Genomic DNA, 27,337 nt, shown 5'->3' on the forward strand with positions numbered 1-27,337 from the left:
GGCAGAGCTGATGAATGATGCTCCTCCCCCCCCACCCCGACTGCGTCATTTCATGCCTCTCTCGCAATTACGCTGATGAAGGGTAATTGATGCTGCGGCAGCGATGCCTTCAACCCCCCGCGGGCTCCGGGTGCCGGTGCTGAGCACCCTGCACAGCACCACAGCGCAGAGGAGCAAACCAGCAATTTGGAGGCCACTGGTCCAAACTGGGCAGCGTCCTTTGCCGGGAGCTCTCGGCTGTGCTGCCATCCCTGGGGGAGCAGGAAGGCCCCAGGGCTCCCACCAGCTCCATCCCTGTGGGAAAATCACCTGTCCAAAACAGGAGCACTGGAGGGGGATGCCTTCAGCCTGTCACCAAAACCAGAGCTCGGGGGAGCCCAGTGAGAAGTGAAAGCCACCACCAGGTCATACTTGCCACCACACAGCCCTCCCTGGTGAGTTACAGCACATCAAGGTGAGAGGGTCTCGGTGCCACACTCCAGCCTGGGCACCCCATCAGTGCACCTGGGCACCCAGCATGGATCCCGTTAGTCCTTGAGGTGCAGAAATGTCCTCTCCTACTGCACTGCTCTGCTCCAAGCTCATCCTGACCCTGGTCCAGCATTATCCCGGCATTCCCAGCCACAGCCCCTAGCCCATCCCTGTAGCCCCTCGCCCTGGGGCCAGGGGTAGTACCCCCACTTTTCAACCCCCACGCCAGGCACTCCACCTTATGTGTCTCTGCAGATTCCACGGTAATTAGCTCCAAAATTCCTAATTTGCTCATAGATTAATTACCGTGTAATTTCCCACTCCTGGCTCTCACAATGTAACCCGACTGCACGGCAGTGCCTGGGTGCAGGCAGCCGGGAGCAGCAGGATCCTGCAGGATCTCTGTGGGGGCACAGACGGAGCAGGGAGGGGGCTGAGGGGGAACAGACAGACCTGGGGGTCCCTACTTGGTGCCAGCCGAACCCCCTGAGGGGAAGCACGAAGCAGTGGCGGCCCCACGGCACCACAGAGAGTGAATTTTTATTTCCAACAACGACAGCACCTACCCCGTGGGGTGGGGAGGGTGAGGAGGGGGCGGCCCCGGGGGGCGGGGGCAGCCCGGCCGCTGGCGTGCACACGGTGCACGGCGTGAAGAAACATCCCGGTAGAAAAGAACGAAAATCCGACGGCCTCGACGGTCGGTCCTGCCCCGGGGTGGGGGGTGCAGGCGTGATCAGTGGGTGAGCGTGGAGGGGGTGGGGGGGAAGAGTGCACGTGTCCCCTCCACACCCCCGTCCAGAGGGTGGCAGGGAGGATAAACCACGTGAGGACGGATGGGAGGCGACTGTGGCTGAGGGGGAGCACGGTCCCTCTGGTGGGGACACCTCAGCCAGGCAGGGACCCCCCCGGCCGCTGAGGAGGACGGAGCAAAACCACGGTGAGTGGCTCCTCCTCACCCCGTGGCGATGGCGGTGGTGGCACGGGGCTCACACCTCCGTCTGGAAGTCGCCATCGGCCGCATCCAGGCCGGCGCAGGGTCCCTCCCAGTCTGCACACCGCAGCTCCAGTCGGTCCCGCTGGGCGCTGGGCAGGGAGCCCAAAGTCATCGCCTTGAACGTGCTCCATGGCTTTGGTGCCGGTGGCTCCTCAGGGCTGGCCGCATCCTGCGGGGTGAGGGGAAGCCGTGGCGAGTGGCTGTGCGGGGCTCTGTCCCACCAGCACCCATTCCTGGGGCACAGCCACCCACCTCTGCCTTCTTGCCCCATTTGGGATTGGGTGGAGCAGCCCCAAGGGGATCTCGGGCACTTACACTGGCCATGCTCTTCTCCCCACCACCCGACGAGACGCTCCACCGCTTTTCTCGCTGCAGAGAGAACCAAAGTGCTCATCTCCCTGAGGTGCTCCATCTCCTTCATCCTCCCCAGATGCCTCAAGTCCATGCAGGGGGAAAGTGGAGAGGGGTGTGTGGGAGCAGGGCAGGATAGGACCCCCCAGGACCTCACCTTGGAGGAGCCGGCAACCGGAGCCCGGTACCGGTCCAATGTGTGAAACTTCTGGTTGAGCTCGTGGTAGAGCTCCGAGTGACGCTTCCGTGTGTGCATCACTTTCTGCAGGGGGAGAGTGGAGCCAAGGCTCCTTACTGCCTGCTGGGGAACTGAGCTCGGCTGCTGCTCTGCTGACAGCAACCCAGAGGGGAGCAGGGACAAGGTGGTTCCATCCCCAGATGGCACCTGACCCCACAGCGGGCACACTGGGGGGGCCTTACCTCAAAATCCAAATCAGAGTATCGCAACCTCTTCCTCTGGCAGGGGACAGGCAGGGCCCAGAGCAAAGGGAGGAGAAAAGGGAAAAGGGTCTTTGCAGGTCTGGCATGCGTTGGGAAGGTCATGTTCATGCACCCCCTTCCCCACACGTGTCTCCATGGCCACACCAGCTCTCCCCCCGCTCACCTCCAGGGACCCCACTTTCATGGCGGAGCCGGGGACGGTGCGGGGCATGGTGCGGCTGCGCTCCGACAGCTCTGAGGCCAGGATCTGCCTGACCGTGGGATGCTGCTTGAACTGCAGCCCGTAGGGGGCCTTCACTGTGGCGTAGGGCTGGTTCAAGTTCACGTTGACGTGGTCCACAGCCACGAAGCTGGGGTATGCATCCCCCTCTGCCGCTGGGCGTCCTGTCCCACTGGGCATCCCCTCCTCGGGGCCGGGGCCGAGGGTCCTCTCTTCCCTCGGGAAGGGTTTGAGGCTGCTGGTGCGGCGGGGCAGCACCATGTAGTCACTCTCCCGGGGGGGCTCAGGGGCCCGCAGCCAGCCATACTCCAGGGGTCTCAGGCTGCTCTCCGTGCACAGGTAGACGGGACCCGGTGCCTCCAGGCTCAGCGGCTGCGCTGGCGGCTCACCCAGCTCACCCAGACCCGCCACCACGTTGGGTGTCATCTTGGGGACCTGGACTAGGATGCTGGAGGGAGGGATGTTCCCTGGCAGGCTGGAGAAGCCCAAGCCACCTTCCGAGGTGGTGTTGAGCTTGGGGTCTTCGTCTCCATCCAGGGAGATGCGGGACAAAGTGCCCGTGATGGTGGCAGGGTTGCAGGTGTTCACCTCCTTGAACAACACTACGGGCAGGGAGAGGGCTCAGAGCCAGGCCAGGGTGGCAGGGGGTGCAGATCCAGCCCAGGGGTCCCATGGGAGGATGAGGAGGATGGACCAAGCCCCACGCAGTGGCATTACGCCCACCGTGGCACATGCTGCTTGTCCCTCCCCAGGCACAGTGTGGTGACATCCCCATCCCCAGCACAGGAGGCAGGGGACACCTCACCTGTCTGACAGGCCAGGTCAACGTCCTTTTCAAAATCTGTCTATAAAAATACAGAAAGAGGGGAAAGAGAGAGAGAGAGGAGAGGAAGAGAGGGAGAGAGAGAAGGAAATGAATGCACCTTGGCCAGCACAGGGGGCAGGGGGCTGTGAGGGGACCCCTGCCCATCCCTGCCCATGCTGGCTCTGCCTCACTCACCAGGATCTGCACCTGCCCGTTCTTGCAGGAGTCGGGGGAGTTTTCATTCTCCTCACTCCTGCACCCCCCCATCTGACACTTCACCACATCCTGGACCTGCAGGGACAGAGCTGGTCATGGCCTCATGGCCAGGGGTGTCCACCCCCCTTCCTCAGTGCCCCCCCCCAGGGGCTGCCCCACCTCTCTGCGCAGGAACCCGTGTACGGTGATGATGACGAAGCCCTGGACGGAGTTGAAGACGGCGAAGAGGACCTGGAAGAGGATGGAGCGCCGGTCGGTCATGGCGAGCACGGCCGACATCCAGGTCAGCGCCAGCAGAGGCAGGACCACGCAGGAGCTCCACAGCGATGCCCTGGGGCAGGGAGAGAGGAGCAGGGGTGAGCCACCCTGCAGCAGCCCCCCCCAAACATCACCCCCAGACCCACCAGCCTGGCTGGGGATGACAGTGCGTGCATGGTGTGGGGACCCCAGCCCCAGCACCCCGCAGACACCATGCGCCCCAGCAGACCACCCGCTGTCCCCTCCTCCTCAGTGTCCCCAAGCTGGCTGGGGGCTGGAGGTACTGCCTGCCCTTAGAGTGAGGGGGTCTACAGGCTCCTTTTCCCCCCCACCCATGGCACTGGCACTTGTCCCCATCGGTGGCAGCAAGGGTGCTGGGGGGACACAGGGACACTGTCACCCTCCCGCAGCCACAAGAAGAGCATAGAGGGGATTAATATTTTTTCTAGCAGTGAATTTTGGGGCTGCTTGTACCGCAACTAAACCCCTGGAGCAGGGGCTGGGGGGTCCTGCTCACAGCCCAGTGCCACATCCCAACCAGCACCCATGGGGGCTCATGTGCTGGGGAGAGGGTCCTGGGGACACTCCCAAGACCAGGAGTGGCCCATACCCCGCAGTGTGGTGCCCCTCACACCCTCCTAAGCCACCCCAGGGATGAGGAGCTGAGCCCCCCCACAGCCTGCCCCAGCAATGAGGTGACCTGCGGGAAGCCATGCCATGCAGACGTGATGGCCACGGTGGGACACACGCACCTGGGGCCACCCCGAGCACACAGCCTTGGCCCTGGCCCGTGGGACCCTCAAACCCCCCCTGGGGATGATGCCCAGAGCCCACCCCCTGCTCCCCGGGGGGGTCCAAGGCTGTGCTCAGGGCGGGCACTAACATGGCACTGCTGGCGGTGGCAGAGGTCATGGCCGCGCTGGACACCACGCCGCACTTGGTGCATTTCAGCAGCAGGCTGCCGCAGGGGGGGGGCTTGGAGCTATGTGCCCACCACCCCCCCAGAGCCCCACGGACAGGACCCGGCCAGGTGGGGATGCAGGAGAGGGGAGGAAGGCGATGGGGAGAGTGGACGCATGGATGGATGGACGGGTGGACGGATGGATGGATGGACGGACACAGGCAAAAAGCAAATGGGAGAAGGAAAAAGAGAGAAAAAAAAAGAGAGCAGGGTTAGTCGAGGGCAGCAGCAGTTAATGAGGAGCAGAGGTAGCACAGTGGCAGCAGGACAGGGCAGGCAGGGCTCAGTCCCCTCTCCCCCAGCAGCAGGGTGGGGGTCTGCAGAGTGGGGCTCCCCCTTCCCCAGGGGAAAGTCCATCCCCCTCCAGATACTGCCCCTCTTGCTGCCCCCAGGCTTGGTCCCCACCACCCACTGATGAGGTGAAGTCTGCCCCGTCCTCAGCCCACTCCCAGAGCACATCCCATGCCGTGCCCTGCAGCAGGACAGGGTGCTGGGTGCTGGCCCCAGGGACAACTCTGTGGGGTGCAGGGCACTTACCCAGCTCGCTGCTTTTTGGACTTATCTGAAATGCCATCACGGGACATGAGCTTGTTGAAGACAATGATGCCAACCAGCATGTTCACCTGGGGTGAGAGCAGCGCTGGGCTCAGGACTGGGCACAGAGCCCTTGGTGAGCTGGTGGGAGCTGCCCCACACCCAGGGGGCTTTGGGGGGCCTGAGGCTCAGGGTCAGCTCACCAGCACGATGACAGCAGCGGGTCCCACGAAGGCGTAGAGCAAACCACCCTCCAGAGAGAGCCAGCAGCTGCAGGGGACCACGGCGTGTCAGGGGCTGATGGAGAGGGGACACCTCCTTCCCCATCCCCTGCTCCCAGCACTGCTGCCAGCCCAGAGCTGTCCCCGTGCCCAGCCCCGTGTCCCCTGTCCCCACGTACTAGCTCGCTGTCCCGTAGCCTTTGGTCCGTGTGAAGCCAACAGAGACAGCGACCACGAGGGCTGGCAAGCCTGGAGGGGGGAGATGAGGCTGAAGCTGCAGGGGGGTGGAGGAGTTGTCCTCCCCCAGCATGACCCCTGTGGATGAGGGGCAGGGATGGGGCCCCTCTTCCTGGTCTGGCTGGTCAGAGGGTGCCACACGGAGGGAACCAAGACACCTGGCTCTGCTTTCTTCCACTGTGCCTCGGTTTCCCCCAAAAAAACCCTGTGGGGTACCAGGGAGGGGTGCATGGTTCCTTGCCCCACCATGACCCTGTCCTGGGACCATTCCTGCAGGGCTCTTACCCCATCCCAAGCAGAGGAAGCGTTTCCTGACCAGGCGTGTCCGGATCCGGCCGATCACTGCCAGGTAGGACTGCCAGGCCTCCGTCAGCACCCAGCAGAAGGATGAGAGGAAGAAGAAGTGGAGGAAGGCTGCTGTCATGGTGCACACACCCTGCGGGGACACGGGAACCTCAGGGGCACGGCCACGCACCTGGCACCGTGGTGGTTAAACTCCCATGCCCGGGCAAGGTTTGTGTCAAAGCCACCAGAATAAAGGATTTAATCCTGAGATCGAGTTAATCCAAATCCAATCTGCTGCTGGGAACCAGCAGGGGTGAGGGAACCGGCTGGCAGGAGAGGGCTTGGACCCCACCGCAGCCCCTCCACCTGCCTGGGGCCCCCCTCGAGAAGGGCACGGTGGTGGCACCCACCTTACTGAGCATCTGGGACTGACCCACGAGGATGAGGATGTTGGAGGCCAGGATGGAGACACAGAAGTTGAGGAGGATGATGGAGCGCTCTGACTTGATGAACCTGCAGTGAGGAGCAGCGTAGGGCTGGGGTGACAGCCTGTCCCTTCCCCGTCCCTTCCCTGTCCCATGTCCCCCACATGCTGGGTGCTGTCCTCAGCCAGAGGCAGTGCTGGACACTCTGGGCATCTCTCCCACATGGCTGCCACCGGGGTTATTCAGCATTTACTGATGCTGAACGTTTGCTCCCCCCTTCACCGCCCCCTCCCCACATGGTCTCACACCCTGGGCACCCCCATGTCTCCAGCTGTCCCCAGGTCACCTCCAGAAGGTAGCGTAGATCACCAGCAGGGTCAGCAGGGCCATGCAGGAGACAGCACAGCCAATCATCAGGGGCACCGATGGGGTCCCCGAGGGATCCATGGCCTGGTGGGGAATGGGGAGGTGAGTGCCCAAGCCCACCTCCCCCCCCATGGCTGCTCCCTGCCAGCCTTCCCCTGAGTCCCCCACCCCTCTCTTGGGGACCCCCAGGAGCTGGAGGGGGTCGGTGGCAGCAGTGGCACAGCCCAGGCGCCTTCCAGGGGACCCGTGCCCATCTCCATGCCGACGAGGGACACGGGCAGAATAGCAATGGGGTGGAGGGGGGGCACATCTGGGGCCAGGGCTGCCCCTCCCAGCATCCAGCAATGCCCCACATCCAGCCTTCCCAGCCACAGCAGCCTCCTGCCTGCACCACCCACTCTTGGGGAGCCGGGGGGTGCAGAGACCCCTCCCTTGGTGGGAAAGACATCGGGTGCCCTCCCCCATTCCACCAGGGTGCCCGCAGGCAACGCAGCCCCTGCCCATCTCCATCCTCCCCTCGGGACCCCCAGCCCCACCGCCTGGAGATCAGCCCCCCCATGCCTCATGTCCCCAGCAGGCTCATCCCTGTCCCCATCGTGTCCCCTACCAGGTCTCTGGGCAGCTGGGCGAGGACAGCAAAGGTGGCAAGCTGGCGGCACTGGCATTTGGTGTGCGCCGGGAGGGTCTCCAGGGTTTGGCAGCTCTCCGTGTCCCAGTTTCCCAAGCCAGCATCCCTGATTAATGGGATGGGAGGAGGGAGAGCAATTGGAACTGATCAAACACACCCCCAGCCCCTTGTGCCTCTCCCGAGTTAACTCATTGCTGGCCCCAGCCTGGGGGGAGGCAGATAGGGGGTGGGGCAGATACTGGGGAACAGGTTAATCCCCCCGGGAAGGGGGGCAAGGCAGCACCAAGGCAGGCAGAAGCATCCTCAGGACCCCCCCAAGCACCCATATCCCCTCCTATACAAGCCATGGCTCATGCAGCAGAGGAGTGGTACCCCAAAGCCTGGGGTGCAATGTCCCTCTCCATGGGGACACCCCCCTGTCATGAGGACCCCCTGGGAGGGAGCTGGGAGGGGGCTCCCTGGGGTGATGCTGCCCATGCACAGGGAGAGCAGCCACAGCTCCCAGCAAAGGCAGGAAAACCAGGAACTGGGTCTGTGGGACAGCTGGGGATGCAGCTCCCCCAGGCCAGGATGGGACCTGCCACACTCATCACACCCAGAGGCACCCGGCCAGCATGGGAACGGCACTGGAACCAGTGACCCCAGTTGCAGAGGGTACCAGGGTGGGGGGGCTGGCACTGCCATCCCTCTCCTGCAGTGCCCTACTTTCCCTGGCTCCTGCCACAGGGCATCGGATGGCATCTGACAGGCTGGTGGCATCCATGTCCCCACTGTCACACAGAGGCAGGTCCATCCATCCCAGGGGAGCACAAGTCACCCGCAGTCACCCCTGGGCAGGGACTGTCCCTCCTCCCCATCCATTCCCCCAGCTCTCTGGGGACTGAGGGGGCACTGGGACAGCCCAGCCCCATCATCCAGCATCGCCCACCACCGAGGGCATGGCCAGGGTGTCCCTGTCCCCCCCTGTCCCTCACTCACATCCTCGAGTAGTCCCAGGTGACACACTGCGGGTGGGTCGTGCCCTGTGGACAGACACACGGACAGAGCAGAGCTTCACTCCCTGCCCTGCAGCCACCCCCAGGAGGGGACACGGCCCCTGGGGACCTGTCCAGCTCTCCTGCTGTTGGCATGTCCCCACCTTGGGCACAGAGCCAAGTACTTGTGGCCACCAGCCAGGAGCTGCTGGGTCCTGCCCAGCTCTCAGCAGCAGGGCTGGTGGGAGCCTCAGGGGACCGAGAAGTGACACAGAGAGGGGACAGGAGGGGGACACTCACGTTTATGATGTGGGAGAGCTCCACCAGGACCAGGGGCTCCGCTGGCTTGGTGGGTGGGCGCACTGTCACCATCAGCACCTTGGAGGTAACAGCCAGGGGGGTCCTAGGGGGAGGGGGACAGGCTGTGACAGGGGTGGGGACATGGGGTGGGGGACAGCGGGCAGCCCCACTGACCTGGGCGGGGGCAGGATCAGTCCCAGCGTGCGGTACAGCACAGCTCCGATGACAAAATGGGACGATTCATCTGCTTCTGCAGAGAGAAGGGAGAGTGCCACACATGTGACAGCACACGTGTGACAGCACACACGTGTGACAGCACGCATGTCTGCCCCAACACGTGTGAGGGAACACGCACCCCCTCCCCACCAACAAGCACGGAACATGTGGGCACACAGGGGCTGGCAGGAGGCTGTCTGCATGCTCACGTGTGTGCACTCCCACAAGTGTGCAATCCCACAAGTGTGCAATCCCTTACATGTGCAATCCCACAGAAATGCACTACCACATGTGTGCACTCCTAGGTGCACAGCCCCAGGCATGCAAGCTCACTCGTTTGCACGCACACACATTCCTGGGCACGTGTGCTCATGTACATGGGCAAACATGCACTGTGCCACATGTGCACACACATGCATATACATGCAGACTCCCAGACAGACGTGCTCACACGTGCTCACACAAAAGGTGTTCACTCAGAGGTACACACTCACACCTTCACACACCTACACAGCCCGAGCTGTGCACACTACTCCCAGAGGTACGTGCTCACATGCATGCACACCCCGGTGCACACACACGTGCACACACGTGCAGGACACACGGGCTGCTCACCAGCAGACGCCAGGCTCAGCACCTCCCTGGGGATGAAGAGTTTGTCCTCGGAGCTGCGGGCCCAATCCTTCATCCCCCGCCGCCCCTTCATGGGGAAGTTGATGTCGCTGGAGACAGCGGAGACGGGCTCCCTCTGGATGCTGATCACTGCCAGGGCACAGCGGGGTCACCATCTGTCCCCCCGTGCCCTCCAATGCCCCGTGCCCACCCTGACCCTCACCCAGGTTGTCGGTGACGATGAGGGAGCTGTGGAAGTCCTTCAGTGCATCCCCCACCAGGTGGATGAAGTCCTCCACCACCTTCATCAGGTGCACGGAGCCAGGCGAGACCTGTGGGAAAGGGACCAGCTCTGCAGCCACCAGGACACGTCCCCATGGTGGGGGGACACACCCCAGTCACCCTGCCCACCCACCCACGCCTCGTGCCACTGACCTGCTGGGCGTCCTCCCACTTCTCCCGGTTCTCTGCGTCCACCATGTAGCTCACCACCTGGAAGAAGCGCTGCGGGGAGGGGGCTCAGCGGGGCTGGGGGCCCAGGGACCTCCTCCCCGCGGGTGTCCCTTACGCCGTGCCCCTCGCCCGCTACCTGCACATCCTCAGAGGATGGGGTGTAGGTGGCCCTCTTGAAGGTGTCGGTGACGTTGCGCAGGATCTCGACGGAGAAGAGCAGGTCCCCGCTGTAGTAGGTCTTGCGGGCCATGAGCTCCAGCAAGCTCCGCACCACCTGTGACATCCCCTCTCCTGCCAGCACCCGCTGCCCCTTGGCCAGGTGCTCCCGCAGCTTGTACAGGAGGAGGGGACACAGACACACACTGGTGTCACCCATCTGCCAGCACCATGTCCCCGGGTCCCTTCCTCATGCCCAGAACCTGGCCAGGGTAGTGGGGATGCTGCAAAGCTAATCGCACTAATTAGGGACACGGAGGGGCTGGGAGGGTCCTTTGCATCCCAAGGACATGGGAACAGATGATAATGGGGTCCCCATCCCGCTCCAGATGGTGTCCCCCTTCCACAGCCCTGCCCAGGGAGTCCTGCCTCAGTTTCCCCATGTGGAGCCAATGGAGCAAGGTGACTGTCAGGTTTCCCTGCCCTGGAGGGGACAGCAGTGTCTAGGGACAGGACAGGGGAGGACAGGGGGTGTGCACCTACTGAGAGATGCAAGTATCGGTACTCGTGGGAGACGCAGCGGGCGAAGCTGGGGACCCCCCAGTAGGCAACACCGTGGGGGCTCAGCAGGCACCGGCGGCTGGCAGACCCTGCGGGGCAGGACCGGGATCAACACCGGCACAGGAATCAGGGATTCCTGCCCTGCTCCAGGGCGTGGGGGAAGTTCTGGGGGTGCTCCTCACCCGTAGCGTTGGGGGGACATTTGTTGTAGATGACCTCCCCAGCAGCTGTTTTCTTCCAGGTCACCAGCATGACGTACTCATCCTTGCACATCTCATGGTAGGCTGGTGGGGAGAGGAGGGGGGGATGGTTAGGGGCAGCCTGGACACAGGGTGATGGGTGCTGGGGGGCAGGGTGCTCCCCATACCTGGGCACTTCTTCTCATTGCAAGTCTTCACCTCCTCGCCGGTGCCCTCGCAGGGGTAGCCCTGCACGCCGGTGCCCTCGCACATGCGGAAGCGGCGCTGCCAACCAGTGTCACACGTCTTGGAGCAGAGGCTCCAGTGGTTCCAGGGACCCCACTTGCTGTCGGCTGTGGGGACGGGGACACCGTGGGACAAGCGGTTCAGCATGGCAAGCAGCACCCAGCGGGGATGGGGACACCCCGGTGGCAGCTCCCTCCCACCCGTGCCGTGAACCGAAGGCCCCACAGGGTGTGAAATCCATGGATCCATCATTAAATCTCTCAGGTAAGTCCAGTGTCCCTGTGCCACTGCCTGGCATGTGTGGCAGAGCAGAGGCCTTGGCGCAGCCCCCATCTCCCCTGCGACCGGCACCAGGGGGGACAAAGGAGAAGACAAGGATGGAGTTGAAGGACAGGATGAGGCCAGAGTCCATCCTTCAGCCTGATGACCCCCTGCTTGCTGTCGCCCTGCCCCACGTGCACGAGTGACAGCTCGCACGCCCAGATCACACCAGGACCTGCACCCACAGCCAGGGCACCGACAGGTCCCCCCAGGGTGACACAGGGATGAGAGCAGGGGACAAATCCCCATTTCCTCCAGCTGGGATGTGCCCGGAGACAGCAACCAGCACAAAGCAGGCGGCTGCTGATCCCCAGCATCACCCTTCGGCTCCTGTTCCCCCTGCGCTTACATCCACGGGGGGTTGCCAGCATCACCGGTGGTGATGCTGCGATGGCCGGGCCAGGGGCTGGCCCCCCCCACACACCCCGCTCCCCCCCAGCGCGCGGGGCCTTACTGGGACAGGTGGGGTTGGAGCAGTCCCGGGCGTCTGCGTGGGCCCCCCGGCACTCGGCCCAGCCGTGGGCAGAGACGCCGCACTTGCGCGTCCGCTGCTGGGTGCCGTTGGCGCAGGTGACGGAGCAGCGGCTCCAGGCGCCCCACTCCAGCCACTGCCCTTCCACTGCGGGGACAAGCGAGAGCGGCGTCAGCCCCCCCCGCACCGCGGCCCCTCGGCCGCGCAGCCCCCCCGGCCCGCGCCGGGCTCCGGGTGTGACGGGTCCAACCTACGGACATGCCGGCTCCTCCCCTGCCGAGCTTCACAGCCAGCGCCGAATCCTGACCCAGGCGAGGGGACTGTCACCAGGACTATCACCCACATCCTGAGCCCTGAGCGGCTGCTCCCACAGCGCCCAGCCTGCCCTGTGGACACATTTGTGGGACCCACCACAAGCCAGCAGCATTGCTCTGCACCAAACCCACCAGCCCTGGCATCACTCTGCACCAAACCCAACCCTGGCATCATCCCCTGCCTGGGAGTGCTCCCTGCATGGACCAGGGCAGGTGGTGATGGAGCTGCTGTGACGTCTCATGGCTCCAGCAGGACAGTGATGGGGAAATCTTCGTGCCATGGATGGCACATCCCTGCCAGAGCTGCTGCTCAGCTCCCTCGCTCCCTCCTGCTCCCAGCCTGCCACCAGCCCTGCCACACCACACACGGGGATGCCAGCCCTGACATGGCATCCCTGGCCATCGTTGCTGAAACCCCACAGCTTCCACCATGGCAGGAGAAAGGGACAGAGAGGGTGCTGCCATTTGCATGTACAGCCCCCCTGCTGATCCCCTGCCCCACCTCCAGCCACCTCCCTGGTGCCCCATGGTGTCCCTGGGCTACCCAGGTGCCAGCACTGTGACAGTAGATGTGGAAGGACAGAGCCAGGTCCTCTGTGGTCCCTGGTCTGGTCCCCTCTGTTCATGGTGAGGCTCAAGCCCCCCTGGAGTTGCCAATGAAGCCAACTCTCCATCTGGGTTTCCAGTAGGGACAGCACCCATGGACTGTCCCAGGTCCCCATGGCAGTGTCACCCATCTCGCAGAGCATCGCAGCGCAGTGCTGGGAGCACGGCCCTGGGCAGTGCCATCTGTCACATTCCCAGGGGAAGGAGGAGCAGGGGGAGCAGGATGGAGGTACTGACCCGGGCAGCCTGCCATGCTGCAGGGCTTGGCCTGCAGCTCGGGACCCTCGCAGCCTTTCCCTCCACGCCGCGCGGCCACGCACCGCCGCGTCCTGGTCCTGGCCCCTCGCCCGCAGGTCACCGAGCACAGGCTCCATGGGGACCACTCCTCCCACACACCAGGAACTGCAACACAGCACAGGGCCATCGCTCCCGGCCCCGCGGGGGCTCCAGCCTCCCCCTCCTCCACCTGGCACCGAGGGGTCCTGGGCATTGCAGACCCCCAGGCTCTGTGGAGGAGCCAAGCACTGTCCCAGTGCCCCTCCAGCACCCACCATCACACCCAAGCCCAAACCCCCTCGAGAAGGCAGCAATGCTGCTGCTGCTGCTCCCCTGCTCTACTCCAAGTCCCCAATTCGGGGTCCTGGTACCAGTGGCACACACGCCCCTGCACAGCCACCCCTGGGACACCGAACACCCGTGGGAGCTCAGCTCCCCTGGGAAGACTGCAGGACCCTGTACGGCGCATGAACATCCCCAGGGATGCTCCTCCATATGTCCCCAACTGTAAGGGGAACAGGTACCTGCGTGTTTTGGGAGTGCAAAGCCCAAGTTTGGACAAGGCAGCAGCACCCCACAGCCCTGCCAGTCCCCTGAGCCCCACCCAAGACACAGAGATGCCACCACAGACAAACAGACCAGGACACAGCCCAGTGAGACCCCAGAGTCCTGCCTGCTCCTGCCCACCACCTGCCCCAAGGGACAGGGTGGCTCAGCCCTCTCCTGCCCTGTGGGAGCAGGGAACCCCCCACACACACTCTGGTTTGAATCCCTCGGCGCAGGCTCCAGCCCCAGCACAAAGCCTTGGAGACACCCTGGGAAAGCCCTGAGTTTGCTAGGAGGGAGGATGGAGAAGGAAGAATGGAGAGAGAAGGGAGGGAGGATGGAGAGCAGAGGGAGGGAGGATGGAGCAAGGGGTTGCCAGCTGAGCCACTCCCAAGGCAAAACAAACCCCCTGGCAGCAGGAGTGGTGGGTGGGTGGGATGGGGCACTGGGGCACCCATTCCAGATGCCTCCCCTAACTTCCTGGGAGCTGGCACAGCCAGGGATGCCAGATGATGGGGACAACACCTGCTTCCATGACAGCACCCCCACACAGAGCCACCTGCATTGTCCCTCTCCACCTGCATGAGTCCCCCCCACTCCCAGACAACCCCCAACAACGCATGTCCCTGCTCCCCCCAGCCAGCCACCCCCTCAGCCTTTTGGGTCCCGACCCGGTGCCCTGCCAGAAGTGGGCATCCCCCGCCGGCAGTGAAGCCCCCCCAGTGTCCCCGTCCCCCCCGTACCTGGGCAGGTGGCTGTGTTATTGCAGGTGCGGGTCTCCCGGAGCAGCCCGCTGCACAGCGTCCCGTAGGGGGAGGAGACACAGGACCGGGTCCGGACCTGGGAGCCCTGCCCACAGGTCAGGGAGCAGACACTCCACTGGGACCACTCCTCTGCCGCCGGGTCTCCTGCGGGAGAGCCTGAGAATCAATCACTGCTCCGAGGGGAGATGGGGAACTGGAGCCCCAAGGGGGGAGGTGATGAAAGAGTGGCTGGGCAGCCAGGGATGACACTGAGGATGTCACCTCCAGCCCCAGCTGCACCCCAAGAAGGGACTGGGGCACAGGGATGGCAGCGGGCATGGGGAGAGCATCCAGGCTGGGCAGCCCAGAGCAATTCCCTCTCCCCAGCGCTGACATTTACACCAACTCAGCTCTTATGAAGCTTGATGATGTTTCTAAAGCTATTGGACAGACCAGAAGGAAAGGCCATCGGTTTAAATTACAGAGGAAGAGGGGGAGGAGGGCTCCGAAGGGGACAATTTTTCCTGGAGACAGGCAGGATGCCTCACGTCCATATCACATGGGACACCAAGGCTGGACCAGGTCCCCACCGGTGTCCTCCCAGGGTCTGAGCAGGTATCAGGGTGACAGGAGCCCCCTGAACACCAGAGTGTGGTGGGGAGGAGATCTGCATGCCAGGCACACAGAGCAGAGCTCTGCTCCCAGGGCTGGGGCTCATCCATCTCCCACTCGCTTCTGAGCCCTCCGACCATAAATCAGGAGGGGCTGGAGAGGGGGGAGCAGCACACTCAAATTACCCAGATGGATTTGCCAAATAAATACATTTGAACGAACCAATTACTGGATTTCTTTTTTTTTTTTTTTTTTTTTCTTTTCTTCTTTTCTTTGCTTTACAACCCTCGGAGGAAGGTGTAAAGGAAAAAAAATATATAAATGAAGCAAATTAAGTCAGTCCATGGGTAGGAAGCAAGGGGAGTCACTTTGTCTCCACGGCTGGGAACCTGAGCCCAGTGCCACCAGTGTCCTGCGACTGACCCCAAGCTGGGGCTGTCCTGGTACCTGTCTGGGCCATGTAGACTCCTGGCTCATCTGCTGATCGTGGCCACTGGGTTTTCACCTTCTGGTTCTCCTCAACTGCATTGCCTGGAAGGAAAAGGGCTCTGATGAGAGCAGGCAGGTGACAGAGGTGGGGACAGGCCACCACTGTGTGCCAAGGGATATTGCAGGGGGATACCCTGCACACCCTGTGGCATCCCCGAGGCCAGAGATGGCTGAGCACAGCTGAGCACAGTCACAGCCCCCCCCACAGCAGATACCCCTCTCCCCCCTGTCACAGGGGCTGGAGCTGGAGCATGGCCCGTGGTGCCAAGGTCCTGGGGGTGGGCAGGGTGCCCGTGTCCCCGCTGTGCTGGGCAGAGGTGCTCTGCCATCCCCACCTAACAGCTTGCTGCAGTGAGGTGGCACAAATTTGTGACTAGGCTCACCAAAAATAACAAGAGATCCATCAAGAGCACTTGGCGTGAAATTAACTGGCATGTGGAGAGCTCAGCAGGAGGTGAGGCTGCGGGGGTGGGGGGAGGACAGCCTTTCCCCCACACCCCCTGGGACACCCCCGTGTCCTGCAGAGAGGTCCCTTGTCCTCAGACCCAGGCACAGGAGACTGGCAAGGTCCCTCTAGGACATGGGAAAGAGGGGGGACACGGCAGCAGCCAGGGATGACACAACCACCCCGCCAAGCTGCCCTGGCACTGCCAACCCAGCACCATGATGTCCCCAAGGGATGGAGGTGACATGGGGACACCTGGCATTGGAGCCCCCAGTCAGGCTTTAGGCATGCTGTGGTCCTCTTGCCACGCACACAAGTGACACAGAAGCCCCCAGCAGGGACCACAACCTGTGCTGTCAATTATCAGAGTCACAACCAAACCCAAATTTAATGATTTTGCCTCAAGCCAGCATAACCTCTGCCTGGGTTCCTGGGGTCCTTCCCATCACCCCTGGTGCAACCAGGCACCCTGAGCTCCTCTCCCCATGCCATGAAGGGCCTGGGGAGGCAGAGGAGCTGTCCAGGGGGGTGTCTGTCTGTCTGTCTGTCTGTCTGTCTGTGGGCCCCAGCCCCCTGGAGCAGCAGAGCAGGATTACACAGGTCACGGTGAGCACCCGTGGAGAACCATAAATCCCGAGGATATACGAGGGCTCTCGCCCCCGCTGTGTTCGACAGAGACACCAAATTCAATTTCCTTCTCAGAGCACTAAATCCCCGGCTATCACCACCACAGGGCAGCCACGGCCATCCCCAGCACACAGCACCCATCACAGCCCCGGGGGGGCACCCAGCACCCCTCACTGCTGCCAGGATGGAAGGGCAGGGGGGTTCTTGTGGGGACCCCAAGATGTCCCCTGAGGACAGCTGTGTCCTGACAAGCTGCCACCTCCCTGCCAGCTCATTTATGGCAGGTTTGTGCAAATTGGGATGTGGAAGGGGAAACCCAGCCCACAGCAAGCTCCAGAGCTGCACCAGCTCTTTTGGGGCTGTGCCCCCCCCAGATCCTCCCCCATTGCCCACTCTCACCCCATCCTCACTTTCCACCCACATGGTTCCAGCACCAACATTACACTGGGGCTGCATCCCCCCCACCTATGTCCCCCTAACCCCAGGGGAAACCTGTGGGGCTGGTGGGGAGGCTGGGGGCACAGCAGGGGGACCTGGGGGAGTCTGGTCGGGTTCCAGCCCCCGCATGGCCGCGGAGCAGAGCTGGTGAGATCAGCGCTGGGCGCCCGCCAAGGTTGGTCTCACAGGCGCCATTCAGCCCCCCAGCCCTGCCTGCCACTGTCACCCTGAAAGCAGCCATTCTCCACCCCGTGGGGCACCAGGGGAGGCCAGGTGGGAGCCAGGGACACCCCCACACACATGCCCCCCCTCACCATCATGAAGGATGCTCTGTGCTCCCCGGGACACGCCACGTTCCCCTGGAGGCTCCGGCACCGCAATAACATTGGACCCCCCGGGTGCCGTGGGGTTTTAATTGAATGTCAAATGTAATTTGGGGAAGGAGAGGTTGTTCCTGCCCCTGCAGCTCGGTGCCTGAGAGTGACAGGTCTGCAGGGACCATTCCATCCCCCTCCAACACTCAGCTCAGCAGCCACTGGTCAAACACTGATCCAGGTTGCCTGGGGAAGCTGTGGCTGCCCCATCCCCGGAGCCAATCCAGGTCAGGTCAGAGGGGGCTTGGAGCAAACTGGTCTGGTTAGTGATGTCCCTGCTCTCTGCAGGAGAATTAACCCCTTTATGGCCTTTTGAGGTCCCTTGCAACCCAAACCATCCTGTGATTCTGTGATCCATGTGCTAGGACAAGGGGTGGTGGCTTTAAACTGGCAGGGGGGAGATTGAGGTTGGATATGAGAAAGAAATTCTTTGTTGTGAGGGTGCTGAGCCCCTGGCCCAGGCTGCCCAGAGAAGCTGTGACTGCCCCATCCCAGGCAGTGTTCAGTGCCAGGTTGGATGGGGCTTGGAGCAACCAGGTCCTGACACTAAGCTCTTAACCATCCATGCAGAGGTGCATTTAAATGGGGAAAAAAGGAAGAAAAAAACAAAGAAAAAACCCAAATAAAATCAGCTCAAGCAGCTACCCTCGGGATGAGGCGATTTATAACCCTGCAGCTGTAACAGACCGGGGATTTATTTGGGGGATCTGCCCGTAATGACATTTAACTCCCAGAATAAACTCTAAATCCCAATGAAATTATATATACACCCACAGCCCATCACCACCACCTAATCTGCTGGATAAAGACCTCGCACAGCTACGTTGGGGATTGCTCCTCCCCCTCCATCACCCGGGGCTGGCGCAGGGGGAACATCTGGCCAGATGTGCCCTCAAAAATCCCTCGCCACCTTGGGTGAAGGGAGCTCTAGGGCCAGGCAGCTCCCAGCTATGGGCAACCCAACCCTGGTGCCCAGGCCATGGGTAAACACGGCTGCTTTATCTTCACTTGATGTTCCTGCAATTCCGTAACGAGTAAATGGCTTCATTCCGCCTGGTTAATAGCCCGGCCGCGCCGTGCCGCCGTGCCCTGACATCCTGCCTGGAATAACAAGAGACAGAGCTGCAGCAGTCAAGGGTAATTTGCCATGGGAAAGGGTCATTTTACCTGCAAATTGTTTTCCAGGTCTCCAGCAATGCAGAGTGACAGGGCTCCTGCTCTGGGCTGGCAGTCAGGCGAGCAGCAGCTCTGTGCCGGTGAGGCAGCGAGCGATGCCACGGGGCCAGCACCGCCTGTGCCAGGGGGACTGTGGCAACCAGCTGGGCTGGCGTGGCAAGCAGCGGTGCTAGAAGGGCTGGCCAGAGCCTGGCCAAGGCAGAGCAAGCTGCAGCTCAGCTGAGCTTGGCCTCGTCTCAGGAGAGGTGCACCTGGAGCTGGGAGCGTGCATGGGATTTGTACTTCCCACAGCTTCCTGGCTCCATGACCATCATCCCATTTGTGCCCTCCTGTCCCAGAGAACATGCATGGACAGGACCTGCCCTTTGCACAACCTCCCTGCCCCATGCACAGCCCCACGTTTTGTCTTCCTGCCCTGGGCAGTGCACACAGGCAGGATGCATCCATTGCAAGGCATCCTTGCTCCGCACACAGCACCTGATTTGCACCCTCCTGCCCTGGGAAACACACACACGGGCAGGATTTGCCCACGGCACAGCTTCCCTGCTCCATGCACATCACCCGGGGCAGCCTCATCCCTGGGTGGGGAGGGGTCCCCTTGTATCCCCCCAAACTCACCATGTGGGACCTCGGGCAGGTTGAACTCATTGGCATTCGCAGAATGCAGGTCAGTGGGGCAGCAGTCAGGGGTGGGCAGCGGGGTGGGGGTACGTGGGGTGTGCCGGGTGCTGTTGTGTCGGGGTGCAGGGGGGGTCTCTGCTTGGCAGCTGCAGCCAGCGTGGGTGAAGCCGCAGCGGCGGGCGCCGGGTGCTTGCAGACACTCCTCCAGCCAGCGGCAGAGCACGCTGCAGGTGAACTGGCTGGAGTTATTGTTGTTGATGAGCAGAACCTCCACGAAACGAAACTCCAGGGCCTGGGGGGCCAGGAGGCGGGGGGCTGCCTCAGGCTCGGCCGCCAAGCAAAGCTGCACAAAGTTCTTGTCGAAATGGAGGAAGGTGAAAGGCCCTGCGTCCTCGCACAGCTCCAGCTCGGCTTCCTCCTCCTCCTCCTCCTCCTCGTGGGGCGGGGGGCTGGCAGCCTCGCTGCGGGGGTCGCAGGTGTAGTTGGCCAGATAGTGGTCAAGCGGCAGCACCATGGGCGAGAAGTGTGTGCAGACCTGCTCCTCCCGGTTGAAGCGGAGGTAGAGCGAGTACTTGGTGGGGTCAGGGTTCTCCAGGGTCCAGGAGCAGCCGGAGGAGATGGTGGGGAAAAGGTCCTTGAGGGAGAAGGAGCCGTAGAGGACGCCAGAGGCGAGAGCAGAGCAGGCGCTGGGAGCCGGGTCAAAGCCCTGCGTGAGCCACAGGATTGAGGATATCACAGCCAGTAAGAGGGGACCAGCAGCGGTCATCCTATGGCATTTGCCCTGGGGGAGAGACAGACAGATGGACAGACAGACAGGGGGGGTCAGCACCCTGCACTGAGCCCTGGTTGGCGCAGAGCAGCATCCCTGCTGGTCCACATCCCCTTGGAACCCCTGCTCTGTCCCCCAGGCTGTGCCAAGGCCAGGGACCTCACAGCACGGACTGGGGACTTTGCCCTAAAACCTTCCAGAACAGAGACTCAGCTCCCACCCTGCAGCCCCCCACCACAGTGACCCTTCCCTGCCCTCAGCTTGCCCAAGGAGCCAGCCAAGCACAACCTGGGCAAGGAGCCATAAAACACCTTCTGCCCAGCTGGGGCTATAAAAAACCTTGTAGCTGTAACTGTTCCCCTCCAGCACCATGGGGACAGGCCAGCTGCTTGGTGGCGAAGCACAAGGGGACGTGCTGGGGGTGCACGGGCACCCCAACAGCCTGGTGTCCCCGCTACCTGCCAGCAGAGCCTGGCACAGGGTGAGCAGTCACTGGAACACATAATTCTTGGACGCCACGCTGGGTACGCAGCAGCATCGCCACGGATAGCTTATTAATAACTCATTAATAAAATAACCCACGTGGTGGCCTTATTAAGTGGGACTGGGGAGTGGTTCTGTAGAGGCCAAGGCCACTGTGTGTGTGTCAGCCAGGGACAGCCCCGAGGATGGATGCCATTCCAGAGACTGATTTCCAAAATCACCCAGTCCCCACTCCCCTCCATTCCAGCCATGTGTGGGGGAAGCTGAGTGCTCAGCAGACCTCTTCTCCATCTCCAAAAAAAAACCAAACATCTCCTGCTCCCACATCACCCCCCCACACCAGCTGAGGCCCCAGTGGTGGGGCATCTCGCTGCTCATCAGGGACAGAGCCTGATCCTCAGCCAAGCCTGTGCTGAAGCCACAATGGGCACGTTAGAGAGCTAAAAATAACCCAGATCCCACACAACAGGCTGGTGCTGGCTCCTGCCACCTCGGCAGCCCCCACCAGCAGCACAGGGGCACGGGGGGGAAAGGAGCTGGGATGGAGTCAGCCAGAGCATCCAGACCTAGGGCTGGATCCAGACAGGACCCACCCAGTGTGAGGAGATCTGAGGAAAAAGAAAAACCCATTTTCCTGCACTCACTTTTCCCCTGAGAGTTCAACAGGAGACCCCTCCCCCCAGCTCCCTGCAGCAGTGGGGAGACAAAGGGGGCTGGAGCAGGGACCCCCCCAGGCACCTTCCTGCTGCTGCTCCTGAAGCATCCAGCAAGGTTCTGGGATGCCCCGGAGAATGCCAGTGCTTTGCTGCTCTGTGGGCAGATAGGGATGGAAGGAGGAAGAGGAGGAGGAGTAGGAGGAGGAGAAGGAGGTCAGGCAGGGACACTCTGCTGCTCTGCAGCGAGCTCCCGGGTCTCCCGCAGCCTGGCAGGGACACAAGATGGTGCTTGCTTTCCTCGCCCGGGAGCAGCAAGGAGGGATGCTCTGGCACTGCCATCCATCCATCTACACATCCACTCGTCCCTTCCGGTGCCACCAGGGCAGAGCAGCTGCCGGGTAGCTCGGCGGGGAGAGGCACGACCAGGCTGCTGCAGCTCTCTGGGCTCCCAGCATTTTAAACACAGTGCCATGCAAGTTCCAGGTTCTCTGCACCACGGGGAGCTTCCCCCCATCCCAAAAATCTGCCGGGGCCACGGCTGCAGCTGCCCAAGAGCCCCGCACGGCTCCGGAGCTGCCGCTGAAGGGATCGGTAAGAGCAGATCGAATCCGATCGAGCTGGTTCAGCCCCAGCCCCACTCCCTGCAGCGATTGCTGTTGCTGCTGCAGTGAAAATATTTCATCGAGCTGCAAGCTGGGCCTGAGAAGATATTTAACAGCTGGGGCACCGAGTCACTAGGTGGAAGCTGCCGAGTCCCTCCCTACCTGGCACCGCAGCGAGGATGTCACCGTGCTCAGCAAGAGCGAGCCCGGCCTCACTGGGGTGCCAGGGCAAGGCTCTGCTGTGCCCATCACCCCCCCCTCCAGAATGGCCTCAGGCCACACAGGAGAAACCCTCCTGTCACCAGTGCCTGATGGGGGAATGCCAGCTGTCCCCCAGGAGCCCAGGAGATGCTGCAGGAGCTGCTACTGCTCCCCAGGGATGGCACCTGGAGCACGGCTGGCACACCACCCGCTCCAGCATTCTCCATTTGCCTTTGTTCCCAGCCCGGGTTTTTAATTAAACCTTTTAAAGACCATCCCAGAAGCAGGAAGCAACCACGTGGAAGCAGCATCCCCAAGGCTCCCCATCCTAGGGAGCATGACCCCCCCCCTTCATCACTGCCACTGTGTCCCTCCTGGCTTAGGGAACCAGCAGGATCCCACCAGGACTTGCCTCTCCACACGTCCATGCCAGCCCTGTTGACACACACGAATAGGTTGTTTTCCTCAAGATGCTTCAAATGAACACGGAATCTGGGGTGGGACCTGGCCCAGCTCCATCCTCCCAGCACAGCAGGGCCCAGATCCTCACCATCACACTTGGGCTCAGCTGCAGCCACCCCTCTCCAGCCAGAAACAACCAACCAGCCCCACAAGTGATAAACGGGTTGCACTAAACCCTGTGGCATTAATAATCTGAGAAACGATTAATAGCAAAGTAAAGGAGATTTGGGTTTTAAGAGACACGGTTTTTAACCTGACAACATTCTTTTAATAGGCTGTAGAAAATCTACGATCCATGAGGATTCCTAATGCGAGGATGGCTTGGGACAAGGGTGGGTAAGGAAGGGCCAGGCAGTCCTGGGTGTTGAACCATAGTGGGAACAGCCTTGCTGTAAGGTGGTGAGGAGCAGGCTGGCTGGTGGCATGGCACAGCCACGGGGTCATGAAACACAAACACATCCCTGCCTGCCCAGAGCTGACACCAAGAAACTAAAGCACCATAATAAGCTCTTCCCACCTGGAGAGTCTGCAGCTCTCCAGTTTCCAGGATCTTCTCTAGATCCAGTTTCCAAGGATCTATTCAAAAGCATCCAGGAACTCCAAAGCCTCCTCCGCCTTCAGCCTTCGCTGCTCTGCGCCTGTCCTCCCAGCACAAGGGACCCCGAGCACCGAGCCCCTGCCTGCAGCACCCAGCCCAGCAGCACCCACACAGCCTCTCTGCCAACTAATTACTGCTGTGAAAATGCCAGAGCAGCACCACTGACATCATCACCCGCCGAAAACACGGCTCCCTGCAAGGCGTGTGCACACACATACATGTGCACGCGTGGGCTCCCGCACATGCGCTTGGCGGGGAGAAGGGTTTTTGTGTTGCTTCCACCCACTGCAGCACAAACTCCCCCCGGCACCCAGGACTCCAGATATCCCTCTCCATGCTCCCTCGTCTCCCTGCTCCCCATGTTCTCCCTCCTCTCCCTCTGGCTTCCCCAGTGAGCTGCCACCACCTTTCCTGGAGCCGGCAGGCTGGCAGCGGCGCCGAGCTGTAATTAATGGTGCGGCTTTGCCAATCACTGCCTCAGCCTCGCCAGCCCTGGCAAGCACAGGCCTTTTTATTTATTTTACTTAACTGCTTGTTGGTAAAACTCCACTCCAAAAGCAAGGCCGAGAGACAGCACAGTGAAATCTCCTCTGGGATTAGGGATCATGCTCTGCCAAGGAACAGCATGTGCTGCCTCTCCCTCCACGGCTCCAGGGGTCCCTGGAGGGGAGATCCCCCCCTCACCGGAGCACCTGTAGGGGCTGCAGCAGCTGTGGCTGCTCCCATTGTTCTTCCATAGTCTCTTCCAAGTAGTTTCTGTGTTGCTGTGATGTGGCTTCCTCTTCCCCATCAGCTCCATCCTGCCCTGGTGCTGCAGGGCAAAGGGATGAGGGGCTGAGAGCCCAGAAAGGCTCCAAAGGGGGGATCTGTGTCCCAGAGGTGGCAGCAAGGTGGTCACAGCCTGGATGTGTGCCCATGCTGGAGAGGGGATCTTTTTTGTAACCCATCGCAGCCCAGATCCACCAGGAACCTCTGAGGTGCTTCGAGGAGGAGAAGGGACATGGTTCCATCCTCTCTTGGAGGACATCAAGAGCAAACAGAAGGAACGAGGGCAGGGGGGAGGCGATAGCCCTCACTAGCACCAAGGAGCTACGGAGCTTCTGACGCTTGGCAACCGAACCAGGTGGCCCAGAGCCAGCCCTGTCCCCATTAGAGGACAGCACCGTGGTAGGAAATGAGTTTGCAGGGCCTCAGTCCAAATTCCCATGGAGGCACATCGAGGTGTCCCAGCAGCCCAGCTCCGAGGGCTGTGCAGGGGCTGGACCAGGGCTCATAGCTCATCCTGTGATCCGTGCATCCGTCTGTCCAAGCATCATCTTCCTCTGGACAAGGGGACACAGGGAGCAGGTCCTGCAGCCCAGCCTGGCGTGTGGGGACTTGGCAGTGTGGGGAACAGCCCAGGCAAAGGAAAAGCTATCCCTGCTCCTCTGCGTGGTGGGTAGTTGCCAGGGCTGCTTCCTGCAGCCCACGGACCCACCAGGGAGGACAGAGCCCACCACTGCTCTCCGGGAAGAGCCTGGCACCCCCAACCTGGCATGGCAGAGGTGTCACATGGGGCAGAAGAGCCACACTGCCAAAGATCCTCAGAGCCATCGGGAAGAGCAGGCAGCACCTTCCCAGCCTGTGCTGGAGCACCTCTGCCATGCAGCTGCTGGTGGCAGGGTGAGCCGCCCGTGGTGCCAGCTCTGTATCCATGGTGCTGGCTCCGTATCCATTTTCCTCCAGCTCAGACCAAATTTGTAGAATTCCAGCTCCCTGCAAACTCCTTGGGTTGAAGCAGGGGCTGGTGACAAGGCTTGACAGACAGGCTGGGCTACTGCCCAGCTCTGGCACAAAGGGACTGGCACTGCCCCATGGCCACCTCCAGCATCCAGTGCCACCAGTAATGAACCCCCACTGGGAAAAGGGGTGCAAGCCTCACCCCAGTGAGGGTGGCCAGGTGATAGGGATGACAGCCACACCCCCCTGCTCCTCTCCATGGGCACCTGGTGCAAGCCCCATGGGCTGGCAGTCCCCGTCGGCTCAGCCATCCCCACTGACTTCAGCAGGGGAGAGGTCAGTCCCAAAAACCTCCCCATGCCATCAGTTCCACGCACACCCCTGCCACCAGCAGCACCCCACCAAAAACCCCGAACAGCCGCTCTGCCACAGCCCAGCTCAGCCACCCCAGGGCCACTTCCCCACATCCCCAGTGGTGGCCCTGGCTGCCAGGCACCACCCAGCACAGGCAGTAGTGACATGACCTAGAAAAGTGCAGGGTTGTCCACACGCTGTGCTGCCACCAGCCCCCAGCAGCAGCCGTGCACACGCACCCTCCCCGGCTGCGGAAAAAACATCTCCCTGTGCCTCAACAAGTGACCCATGCGGGCACACGCGTGCGCTCACATGTGGCACCTCTCCTGCCACCAACCCCAGAGCCCGTGGGTCCCCTGAGAAGGCAAGCAGCTCCCCCCCAGATCCAGTTGCCACCTGCATGCTGCACGTGCCCGCGCTGGCACACACTGAGCACCCACGTGTGCCCTCACTGCACGCCCGTGGTCCTGGGGTGCCGCCACCCTGGCACGGTGTGGAGGGTCCATGCAGCCCCTCCACGCTGACACTCAGTAAAAACCCACGCAGGGCAGAGCTGTAAAGCCATGCACTCTGTGCCAACACGCCTGCCCATGCATCCCGGTGCGTGCCGGTTCCCCCACGGCCACGGGTGACAGCATGTGGCCAGCGCCGGTGTGGGGACACCAGCCTCCCTCCCCAAACATGCACAGATGCCAGGCTGGCAGCACACGTGTGCCCGAAGCAGGTCTGGCCGGGATGCCAGCAAGCACCCAGGACACGCATGGCCTTGCTGTATGACACACCATGGTGCCACACGTGTGCCCATCAACACGCATGTGCCCACCTACACACGTGAAGCAGCTCCACCGTGGGGCAGCCAGAGCCCTGCAACTGCTGGGGGGGGAGGGGGGGGGGGGGAACCGGCGCCCGGGGGACACCTGCAACCCCGAGGGGGGCACCGGCAGCCCGAAGCTGGCACTGACACTCAGGGTGGCTATAGCGGCAGCCCCGGGGGAGGGGAACCAGCATCCCCGGGGAGACGTGAGAGACCGGTGGCCCCGGGGAGGGTACCGGCAGCCCCGGGCTCTCCGCCGTTCGCAGCCAGCCCCGGTGCCGAGCCCGCCCCGTCACCGCAGCCCCGCGCAACTTCCAGGCAGGGCTGGGGCCGCCCCGGGTATGCCGCTACCCGCCCCGAGGAACCGGGAACCTCCGGTACCGGCGGCGAGTCTGCAACTCCCTGGTTCCGCAACCCGCCGCCGGGGCAGGAAAGTTGGCCGGGGGTAACGGCGGCGGGGGAAGGGGGGGGCACAGCGGAACCGGGGCTCTGCCAACCGGCAGCACCGACCGCCGCATCCCCGGCGTGCTGCCGCCCCCGCTGCGCCGCGGAGGGGGAGAGCGGAGCGCACCGGGAAGGGAAAGGGGGGGGCGGGATATGAGTGCAGAAGGGAAGGGGAGCCGGTGCACCGGGGATGGAGCCGGTGCACGGGGGAGGGAGCCGATAGACCGGGAGGGGGCTGTCGGTGTACCGGGGGAGCGTATCGGTGCACCGGGAGGGGGTGTCGGTGCACCGGAGGAGGTAGGGGTGTCGGTCCACCGGCGGGGAGAGTGATTCGGTGCCCCGAGGGAGTGGGTGCCGGAGCCCCGGGGTGTCCCCGTTCCCCCCTTCCCCGCCGGCCTTACCTGCGCCCCGTTAGCAGCGCGTGTAGCCCCGGCGCGGCGCGGCGAGCAGCGCCTCGGCCATCCCCGAGCGGCGGCGGCAGCAGCCGGTGCCCGGGCGCGCCCGGGGGAGCGCGGCAGCGCGCGGGGCCGGGAGCGGGCGCGCAGCGCGCGGGGCCCCGGTGGCGGCGGCGGCGGCGGGCGGGGGGGGGGGGCGGGGGGAGGCGGGGGCGGAGGCGCGCGCGGCGCGGGCACTTGCTGCATGCGCGGGGCGGTGTGACAGCACCGGGCACGGCGGGAGCCTGCGCGGCGGCGGCGAGGCGGGGGGCATCCCCCTCCCCCTGCAGCCCCCTCCTCCTGCACCCCGCCTCCCGTGCACCCCCCCTCACTGATCCCCCTTCTCCCCCCCCTCGCCGTTGCACCGCCCCCAGAAGAGGGGGGGAAGGTGACCCCCGGGACGCTGCAGCCGCCGGGGGGGGCAGGGGGGTGCATATCGGGGGGGGGGGGCTGTATGCACATGGATGTGGTGTGCACACGTGTCCTGTGCTGTGCTGCTGGGGGGGCACACGGGCTGCATGGGTGTGCAGGCATGTGGCTGGTGTGTGCCCGCACACACGTGAACTGGTGCATGCATGGGCTGTGCCTGCATGTGCTGGGCTGCTTGTGCCTGCAGACGAGTTCATGCGTG

At 62.8% G+C, this 27,337-nt stretch overlaps 1 protein-coding gene across 11 annotated transcripts; it reads right to left on the reverse strand.

Annotated features, from left to right (window-relative positions):
* Positions 1-991: 991 nt before the first annotated feature.
* Positions 992-26,838, reverse strand: ADGRB2 (adhesion G protein-coupled receptor B2). 11 transcript variants are annotated; one of them, XM_071767770.1, is made up of 33 exons: positions 23,885-23,958; positions 21,867-21,870; positions 19,168-19,951; positions 15,448-15,531; positions 14,389-14,553; positions 13,061-13,225; positions 11,886-12,050; positions 11,053-11,217; positions 10,868-10,969; positions 10,668-10,774; positions 10,105-10,299; positions 9,951-10,019; positions 9,739-9,847; positions 9,519-9,665; positions 8,862-8,937; positions 8,688-8,790; positions 8,392-8,435; positions 7,393-7,519; positions 6,766-6,869; positions 6,405-6,507; positions 5,995-6,145; positions 5,652-5,721; positions 5,455-5,521; positions 5,255-5,340; positions 4,640-4,738; positions 3,658-3,829; positions 3,478-3,573; positions 3,283-3,322; positions 2,421-3,079; positions 2,237-2,272; positions 1,974-2,078; positions 1,781-1,834; positions 994-1,634 (listed from the first exon to the last, which is right to left on the reverse strand). In XM_071767770.1, exons 1-33 carry the CDS (start codon positions 23,941-23,943, stop codon positions 1,458-1,460), a joined length of 4,689 nt encoding a protein of 1,562 aa, XP_071623871.1. In that variant the 5' UTR covers positions 23,944-23,958; the 3' UTR covers positions 994-1,457. The 11 variants fall into 11 exon arrangements, with proteins under 11 accessions (XP_071623860.1, XP_071623863.1, XP_071623861.1 ...); XM_071767759.1 differs by lacking the exons at positions 21,867-21,870; positions 23,885-23,958 and adding an exon at positions 26,674-26,754 and having other exon boundaries at positions 992-1,634; XM_071767766.1 differs by lacking the exons at positions 21,867-21,870; positions 23,885-23,958 and adding an exon at positions 26,674-26,838 and having other exon boundaries at positions 1,356-1,634; positions 1,718-1,834.
* Positions 26,839-27,337: the final 499 nt, after the last annotated feature.

This window comes from Heliangelus exortis, chromosome 24 (assembly GCF_036169615.1).
Source record: "Heliangelus exortis chromosome 24, bHelExo1.hap1, whole genome shotgun sequence".
In the NCBI taxonomy this organism is placed as follows: Eukaryota; Metazoa; Chordata; class Aves; order Apodiformes; family Trochilidae; genus Heliangelus; species Heliangelus exortis.

What these genes read in the sequence shown, in the direction of transcription:
- ADGRB2 (XM_071767770.1), bottom strand. Translation starts at nt 23,943, where the DNA reads ATGTCCCTTCTCCTCCTCGAAGCACCTCAGAGGTTCCTGGTGGATCTG. An exon ending in CCCAGCTGCCCAGAGACCTG is followed by an intron (nt 6,870 to 7,392) that starts GTAGGGGACACG and finishes ATTCCCCACCAG; the next exon opens with GCCATGGATCCCTCGGGGAC. An exon ending in TCCAAAAAGCAGCGAGCTGG is followed by an intron (nt 4,739 to 5,254) that starts GTAAGTGCCCTG and finishes GTGGGCACATAG; the next exon opens with CTCCAAGCCCCCCCCCTGCG.